This window comes from Lolium perenne, chromosome 5 (genome assembly GCF_019359855.2).
Source record: "Lolium perenne isolate Kyuss_39 chromosome 5, Kyuss_2.0, whole genome shotgun sequence".
In the NCBI taxonomy this organism is placed as follows: Eukaryota; Viridiplantae; Streptophyta; class Magnoliopsida; order Poales; family Poaceae; genus Lolium; species Lolium perenne.
Window position 1 is genome coordinate 71,288,435 of NC_067248.2, and position 9,474 is coordinate 71,297,908.

General features: G+C 43.6%; 1 protein-coding gene across 2 annotated transcripts; it reads right to left on the reverse strand.

The window, feature by feature from the left end:
- Window positions 1–168: 168 nt before the first annotated feature.
- LOC127321429 (F-box/LRR-repeat protein 14-like) lies at window positions 169–2,157 on the reverse strand. Of its 2 annotated transcripts, none has more exons than XM_051350470.2 (2): window positions 1,927–2,157; window positions 169–1,523 (listed from the first exon to the last, which is right to left on the reverse strand). In XM_051350470.2, the coding sequence occupies exon 2, from the start codon at window positions 1,474–1,476 to the stop codon at window positions 787–789; it is 690 nt and encodes a 229-aa protein (XP_051206430.1). In that variant the 5' UTR covers window positions 1,477–1,523; window positions 1,927–2,157; the 3' UTR covers window positions 169–786. The 2 variants fall into 2 exon arrangements, with proteins under 2 accessions (XP_051206430.1, XP_051206429.1); XM_051350469.2 differs by having other exon boundaries at window positions 169–1,528.
- Window positions 2,158–9,474: the final 7,317 nt, after the last annotated feature.

A 9,474-nucleotide genomic window follows, 5' to 3' on the forward strand; every position in this document is an offset into this window, starting at 1 on the left:
GTTACATTAGTTTACAGTAAAGAGAATTTTATCCACCCAGGTTGATCTCCTTATACTCTGTACTCCAGCTAAAATTCACAAGAATTTGTCATTCATCAACTCAGTAGCTTCCTATTTTTGCCTTCTGAGATGGAGGTTTCATTCGACTGCGCAATGCAGAGAGATCTCTTGAGTTACATTTTACCAATGTGTAACTGGATGACGAAGACTCTGAGCACCTGCCAAAAAATTCAGGGCCGTGCACCCCATCCCACTTGAAGATGGTAGCCTTCTACCATCGTTTTTTTCTTTTGAATTTATTCTGCATCTGCAACAATCTGCGAGGCCAACCTAGCAAAGAAGCGACCAACAGTCCTCAAATATACTATTCTGGCAAGGGATCCTGAGTTCCACCTTATCAGAACAAATAACCATTCTATCTTACCTTTGTTCCAGAAAAGTAGTATGCATTAACAAATGGATAAAGTACTCCGCAAGTGATTTTCTGTCTGTATGTCCCTCCTGCTTCTCAGGCCATGTACTAGCCAGAGCAACTGCATGGCCAACATTTCTGTACTGTCGCCTACCATGTAGTCCAAAATTTATGCTTCAATTGATGAAAGCTCCAATAATTAGTTGTATTAACTCTCCTGGTAACAGATATTGCAGCATAACTTTGTTAGAAAATAGCCAACTAGAAGACCCTTGAAATCATAACCTTCTCTCCCAACAACTTCCCTAAAATCTCTTGCTCACAGGCCAAACAACAACCATGGCAGCATGAAATTTCAGTAGTCAGTTTCATGACTAACCATCCATTTCCATATGATAATATCCCTCATGAACATCCCATACTCCTCCCTTCATCTCAAATTCCAACTTGCGTAGCTTCATCCAACCTGGACCCAACTTTAGGAGATCAGAAAGGCTGATTCCATAGCAGTTCTTCACTACGAGTTCTACCAACGACCCATTCAAGCCTAGATACTCTAGCCACTCTGACTTGGTGCTGCCTATTTTCTCACAGTTGATAAGGTGGAGAGAGGATAGACTGTTGCAACCAACCGCAACGGAGAGAAGCCCAGTAGAAGTTATTTCTGTTGCGGAGTTCAGCCTGAGGGAAACCAGCTTCTCGCAGTAACGTAGATAACCAAGACCGGTGTCATCGATGTTGGAACAGAAGTTCAGTGTGAGATCAGTCAGAGAGGGGCAGCACGATAAAATAACAAAGAGGTCATGGCTGTCCAGCTGATCCCCGTGGGAAGGTGTCCAGCCAGCGTAATCGATCTCTACTTTCCACAGATTGGGGAACCGGGAGAAGAGTGACACTAACTCTTCAGTCTTAAGGCAAAGGCTGCAGCCAACGCGGATAGATTCCTTCTGCTCAGCCTCGATTGCGAAGAGACGCTTCGAGACAAGGGAAAGAGAATTCAAGTCGCTTCTCTTGGTAACCCTCCTGACGATCTCCGCCAGCAGCGCCTCCGGGAGATCCTCCATCAGGCGCTAGTCGGGGCAACCTCGAGTTTCGGTGGGTATCCAGAATCCTGGACTAAAATACAATGAGATCAATATTAAGCATATGAAAATAATCTAATAGTAGTGCATTAGATATAATAATTTATGCAATGATGAACTTTCTGAACATTTGTTCAGTATCAGTTGATAATTGGTGGGTTCATCTGATTGTTGATCAAATAATAAAGAAGCTACAGGAAGCGTCATTGACTATATCCTAAATTCAGTACTTGCTCCACCTTACTTCGCAACATGCATTTCTGTTCATTTCGCACATTAAGGGAACAACTACGTAATGTATGAAGATGAATTTTCTTACATGTATAAGAAGATGGAGTTAACCTAGCTGGGCAATACTGGTCTCCTCCTCGCCCAATTAACCAAATCTAATCAAATGGACCCGCAAAAAAAGCAAATCGAAGCCATACATACCAGAGAATGAGGAAGCAACCAACGGAGAGGTGCCGATTGAGAAGAAACGGTAGCCACCCACCGTGGATCGACCAGCGAGGGAGGGCTCCGCCGGTCCGCCTCCGGTCTATTTCGAAGGGCAAGTTCCAGACCGAGTCCTATGGAGGAGAACCCTGAAACCCTAGTCTCGCTCTGTTCTTCGTCTTTCCGAGAGGAAGGGGATGGGGATATTTTACCGAGGGTAAATGAAGAACAGACCAAGAGTGTTTCTGTGCAATTTGTTTGCTCTTGCAGGGCTCTTTTACAAATTTCTAGGGTAACTCCTGGTGTGGTGTGCTGCACCGCAAACCGGCACCCAACTAGCAACCACGCAAGAGCGTGAGCAGGTTAAAAGAAGACTGCACGATATAGAAGAACGATATTGTATTTTATATTACTAAACTATTTAAATTAGAGTGCATCGAATATTACTTACGATTTTTATATTGGAGTGCATCGAATGTACTCCTCTGTCCTAAAAAAAATCTTAACTTTGAGTAAATTTGTATGTATCTGAGTCTAGATACATACGAATTTTTAAAAACTTGAGGCATCCTTTTTAGGACGCAGGGAGTACAAACAAACCTGAGTTATCAGAAAAAACATCAGCACCAGGTTATTAGAGTATACAACATACAAATTTGCGAGCATATGTAATGGAGGTGCTTACACAAGTACTTAGAAAAATAAAGTGGTTGTCCCCTAAACTCCGGTGGTTATTTATATTAGACTTTTTTTTGGAGCTGGTTATTTATATGTGTGTGACTATTTCTCAGTCGACTGAGAACTTACTTCGTTCTCAGTCATATGATGTCATCAAACCTCAGTACAACTCATGTTGCAACACATGGCTAACACGAATCAGGGTGCAAATCAAATGGTGTAGGGCTTGAGTGTTTGAGTGCTTGAGTGAGCACGAACTTAGTTCTCAACTAGGTGAGAACTAGCAAATTCGTATTTATATTAGACAGATGCCTAATTATGCATCTCTCCTGTACAAATAAGCACTGGTGCTTAAGAAAAAAGCTTAGTTTATTTTTGTAAGCACTTGCCTTAGCACCTCCCATTGCATATGGCCTTAGTCACTGCAACAATCTATGTGAACAAAACAAGCCATGCGTGTCTTGGTAGCACCAGCATTGATGATGAAAGTGATTATAGAATAGTACACACTAGCAAGAAGTACATTTATCCTAATTAGTTTCACCATTACATTACTAATTTCATCATTTTTGGTTATGTGATTTTCATTTAAACTTTATAATTCTCATAGGACATCCATTGACAAGCAAGTATTGTCATTCAAAAAAAAAAAGGCAGGTATTTAGGACCTTCGGATTTATGTATCTAGTACCCAAAACTGAAAGTTTAATGTGGCCCTATAAGTAACCTTCACATGTTGTCATACATTCACTTCATGAAAATGAGATCAAGGATCACAACTTGCACATCTGGAGGATATTTAGTGTCACCTTCATTAAGAACCTAATATGCTGACCTTCATCTCATGGGAGCTCTCAAAATACTGCTGCAAGACTTCAGTTGTACGACAGAGTCTTCGAGTAAACTATGAAAAATCTTGCATCATGCCTATAAACGTCTCAACAGAGAATAGAGGTTTTGACTAAGACTATCCACAATAAGGTATCACAGATAGTATCATGCATAAAAAAACGGATATGGCCGTCCAATTAAAAATAAGAGAGTATAGTAGTATCATAGATAGATACCATATCATAGAATATAGTACTAGAAAATTTAATGTCAAATAGATCGTGTACATAGATTTGCATTGAGATTCTACAAATTAATAAATATGGTGAAGAATTTTACATATATACTATACTACGCATTGATACTATTATATGATAGTACTACCAACTGTAACTAGTCTAACACTTTTGGCTGTGTTATTGGTTCTCTGTTCGCATATCTAGGCTTGCCCCTTGGATCGGAACCACAAAACCAATCATTGAGAATCTCACTCAGCTTGAACGTAGGCTGAATGCAAGTGCTCGCTTCTTAGGTTACGGAGGTCGGCTAGAACTTATCAACTCAAGTTGTCATCCCTAACAACCTACCACATGTTTTATCTAAAGATACAGAAAACAGTAATTAAATATTGTGATAGAGCAAGACGTCACTGCTTGTGGGCAAAGAGAGCTGAAGAAGGTCAGACATCTTGCCGTTCTCTTGCAGCCTGGACATGGTTTGTCGACCAAAAAGTTATGTTGGGCTGAAGATCATCAACCTTGACCTTCAGAGTAAGAGTATCTTCACTGGGGCGAATCTAAATGGTCTGTTTTATTCGAATGACTCAGCCCGCGGACAGATAATGGGTCACGATTTGTTTGGGATAGAGCATGTCTAACAGACCTCTTAAAAGGGCCAAACCCGTATAATAACCGCCGGAATACGGGTTTCGGCTCTACCTGACCGTCTAGCAGACCCCGTAAAACCGGCCCCCGCTCCGATTTTTGCTGTTTTCGATTACGGGGCGGGTCTTCGCCCCCTACTTATGCGGGGTGGGAGCGGGGATAGAGGGCCAAACCAGTATCCCGTTTCCGAAACCGCGCGCGGACATTTCAGTTCCCCCACCCCTTTTCTCCCACGCGCCGCCGCAGCCACCCGCGCGCCGCCGCCGGAATCCGTCAGATCCGCGCCCCTCCGTCGCCCGCCGAGCCGCGCCGAGCTGCGTCGACGCCCGCCGCACCTCCGCCGCACCCCCGCCGAAGATCCGCGTCCTTCCGCGCGCGCCGCCGCACCCCCGCCGCGGTCTTCTCCGCCGTTTTCGCCGGTGAGTATTCCGCCGCGTTCTTCTTCGTTCTCGCCGGTAAAATGGACGTGTTCGGGCCTGATGTATGCTATACCGTGGTAGATGGCGTCGGAGGATGTGCACATGGCGGATTTGGACGCGACGTCGACCGATTGGTCCTCGTCGGATTCCGATGATTCGGACATCGACGAGTTGCTCAACGACGACGAGACGGAGACGATGCTGCTCCTGTTTCGGCATGAAGCAACTGGAGGACCACGCCAAGCTGCTGGATCAGCGGAAGGGATCCGTGATGGGGCGTATGTGCATTCCGCGGAACCGCGCACTCGGCCACGAACAGCTGATGCAAGATTATTTTGCCGAGGTACCGACCTATCCTCCCCGCCTCTTTCGTAGACGGTACCGAATGCGTAGGACTTTGTTCGAGAGAATCGTCAAAGATTGCGAGGCAAATTGCGATTATTTCAAGCAAAGAAGAAACACTGCCCAAGTCATGGGATTTAGCCCATATCAAAAAATATCTGCCGCCATGAGGGTTATTGCATACGGTATACCAGCAGATTATACCGATGAGTACCTTCGCATTGGTGTGCAAACAACCACGGATTGCGTGCGTATGTTTGCCAAGATGGTGATCAAGTTGTATGGAGAGACGTATCTCTGAGCTCCAAATGAGGAAGATACAAAAAGGCTCATGGAGATCAATGAAAAGAGGGGGTGGCCGGGGATGCTTGGTAGTTTGGATTGCATGCATTGGACATGGAAAAATTGTCCAAAAGCATGACATGGAATGTATTGTGGCAAAAGTCGTGATGCTACCATTGTTCTTGAAGTTGTGGCCTCTCAAGACTTATGGATTTGGCATGCTTTCTTTGGACTGCCGGGGACACTCAACGACATCAACGTCTTGAATAGATCCCCTTTGTTTGCAAGACTAGTTAGGGGTGAAGCACCAACTTGTAACTACAAAGTTATGAATAATGAGTACACCATGGGGTACTATCTCACAGATGGTATTTACCCTAACTATGCAACCCTTGTCAAGTCCATAAAAGAGAAAAAGGACAAGGCTTTGACAAGAAAGTAAGCTTGCTTCACCAAAAATCAAGAGGCATGCCGCAAGGATATTGAGAGAGCTTTTGGTGTCTTGCAAGCAAAGTTTGCAATTGTCCGGGGTCCTGCAAGGTTTTGGGACAAGGAAACTCTTGTTGATATCATGACATGTTGTGTGATTCTTCACAACATGATCATTGAAGATGAAAGAGGTTTGAACTTGCCATGTTTATATGACAATGTTGGCACCCGAGTGCAGCCCGAGAGAAACCCTGATCGGATTGAAGCTTTTCTTGCAGCTCATCGAGGCATTGAAAATGTCGAGACTCATCACCAGCTCACCCAAGATCTGATTGATCACCATTGGCAATTGCATGGCCAATGATTTATTACATTCATTTCCCGTTGTTGTATGTGTGAAACATTCATTTCCTATTCTTGTATGTCTGAAACATTTGTTATTTGTTTAATTCTTCCATTAGAACATTTGTTGACATTTCCGAAAAACATTATTGTAATAATTATGACGATTATTGTGTGACGTAAAACATTTATTTTATGTGAATGTTGTGTTGGTTCTAATATCCAATTTGTCAAAAAACCCTGTTTTGAGGGGCCGAAAACTCGGACGAGCTAGCAGAACCCGTATCCCCACCCCGTAAAACAGAATCTGTTTTACGGGGTGGGGATACGGGTTCTGCTAGCTCGTCCGAGTTTTCGGCCGGCGAAAAGTAAATACAGGGCCCTCTAGTTGCGTTTTAAGGGGCGAAAAAATACGGTGCCTGTTAGACATGCTCTTAGAGGTGCGTCCAACGGCCCGACAAATGTTGACCTCTGATGCGTGTAGTCGACACGTCCGTTGGGAACCCCAAGAGGAAGGTGATGACCCACAAGTATAGGGGATCGCAACAGTCTTCGAGGGAAGTATTATCCAATTTATTGATTCGACACAAGGGGAGACAAAGAATACTTGTAAGCCTTAACAGCGGAGTTGTCAATTCAGCTGCACCTGGAAACAGACTTGCTCGCAAGAGTTTATCAGTAGCAACAGTTTTATAGCAGTAGGAATAGTGAAATAACAGCAGCGGTGAAATAAAGACAGCAGTAGTGATTATAGTAAACAGCAGGATTAAAATACTGTAGGCACAGGGACAGATGAACGGGCGTTGCATGGATGAGAGAATTCATGTAACAATCATGGTAGGGCATTTGCAGGTAATAAGAAAGCGGTATCCAAGTACTAATCAATCAATAGGCATGTGTTCCATATATAGTCGTACGTGCTCGCAATGAGAAACTTGCACAACATCTTTTGTCCTACCAGCCGGTGGCAGCCGGGCCTCTAGGGAAACTACTGGAAATTAAGGTACTCCTTTTAATAGAGTACCGGAGCGAAGCATTAACACTCCGTGAACACATGTGATCCTCACATCACCGCCTTCCCCTCTGGTTATCCCAATTCTTGTCACTTTGGGGCCTCGGGTTCCGGACAGCAACGCGTGTATACAACTTGCAGGTAAGATCATAAAACAATGCATATCATGATGAAATAATAACATGTTCAGATCTGAGATCATGGCACTCGGGCCCTAGTGACAAGCATTAAGCATAACAAGTTGCAACAATATCATAAAAGTAACATCTACGGATACTAGGCACCATGCTCTAACAATCTTGTGACTATTACATGATCAATCTCATCCAATCCCTACCATCCCCTTCAGCCTACAGCGGGGGAATTACTCACACATGGATGGAGGAAACATGGCTGGTCGATGGAGAGGCGTCGGTGGTGATGGCGGTGAAGATCCCCTCCAATTCCCCGTCCTGGCGGAGTGCCAGAACGGAGTTTCTGGTCCCGAGGCGGAGTTTCACGATGGCGGCGGCGTACTGGATGGTCTCTAGAAATATGGTCCAACCCCCTGGCGTTTTTAGGTCGAAAGACATATGTAGTCCAAAGGAGAGCGTCGGGGGGCCGCCGAGGTGCCCACACAACAAGGCGGCGCGCCCCCCTCCTGGGCCGCGCCGGCCTAGTGTGTGGGAGCCTTGGGCCCCCACCTGGCTTGCCCTTCTGGCTCCATCAATATTCTGGAAAAATAGGACCTTTCGCATAAATTCCGAGGATTTTCCTGAAAGTTAGATTTCTGCACAAAAACGAGACACCAGAGTAATTCTGCTGAAAACAGCGTTAGTCCGTGTTAGTTGCATCCAAAATACACAAATTAGAGGCAAAACAATAGCAAAAGTGTTCGGGAAAGTAGATACGTTTTGGACGTATCAACTCCCCCCAAGCTTAGCTTATTGCTTGTCCTCAAGCAATTCATTTAACAACTGAGTGCGATAAAAGAACTTTCACGAACACATTTGTTCATATGATGTAAATATTCTCATGATATGGCAAGTGCTTAAGCAATTCATAATAAGGTACATGCAAATAAAGTCATCTAGTAACTGTGTCAATCATAAAAGAGATACCAACAGACTAATAACAAGCATCATGAAACACTTCAATAAGCAGGATTGCAATGTTCATAGAAGGATATGATAAAGTGGTATCTCGCTTGCCTGTATTTGTAGCAAAACATAAATGCCCAGGCACCTCTGAAGTTCATAGAAAGACTAGAAGTAAATTTTTCAAAGATAAAAGCATCAAAGTTATACCACAGCTGATCATATTTTGGGACAAGCATATTATACTAAGAATGACAGTCATGCTCTCAAGAAAGTGCTCAAAGGAAGGATGGTGACTCAACATAAAAGTAAAAGATTGACCCTTCGCAGAGGGAAGCAGGGATTAACATGTGCTAGAGCTTTTCATTTTTTAAAGACAGAAATAAAATTATTTTGAGAGGTGTTTGTTGTTGTCAACGAATGATAGTGGGTACTCTAACCACCTCGCCAACCAGACTCTCAAGAGCGGCTCCCATGAAGGACGTTATCTCTACCAGCAAGGTAGATCATCCCTCTTCTCTTTTGTTTACACATGTATTTTAGTTTCATTATGGATGACACTCCCCCCAACCTTTGCTTACACAAGACATGACTAACCGAATCCTCGGGTGCCTTCCAACATTCTCATACCATGGGGAAGTGTCTATTTGCAGGTTAAGTTGCTTACTGATGAATCAGAGCAAAACACGTGAAGAGAATTATTAATGAAGGTTGATTAATTGGGGCTGGGAACCCCGTTGCCAGCTCTTTTTGCAAATTTATTGGATAAGCGGATGTGCCACTAGTCCATTAGTGAAAGTCTGTCCGGAGTAAATGACAAGGTTGAAAGATAAAACACTACATATTTCCTCATGAGCTATAAAACATGAACACAAATTGAGAAGTAGTTTGAAGGTTTAAAGGTAGCACATGAGAATTTACTTGGAATGGTTTGAAATGCCATGCATAGGTATTTATGATGGACACTTTGGAACAACTTGGTTTCAGGTGTTGGGAAGCACGAGCAGCGTTCCCGCTCAGTACAAGTGAGGCTAGCAATAGACTGGGAAGCGACAATCAAGAGAGCATTAACTATCATAATCATGCTTGCGACAAAATAAAATTAACTGAGGCATAAAAGTGATACAAGAACTCTGAAACAAAGTAAATCATCGAGGCTTAATTGACTTTTGTTTAGTCATATGCATGCGTGAGCATGTGCCAAGTCGATTCAAGTGAATTATTCAGAGGAGGATACCACAATGTCATAC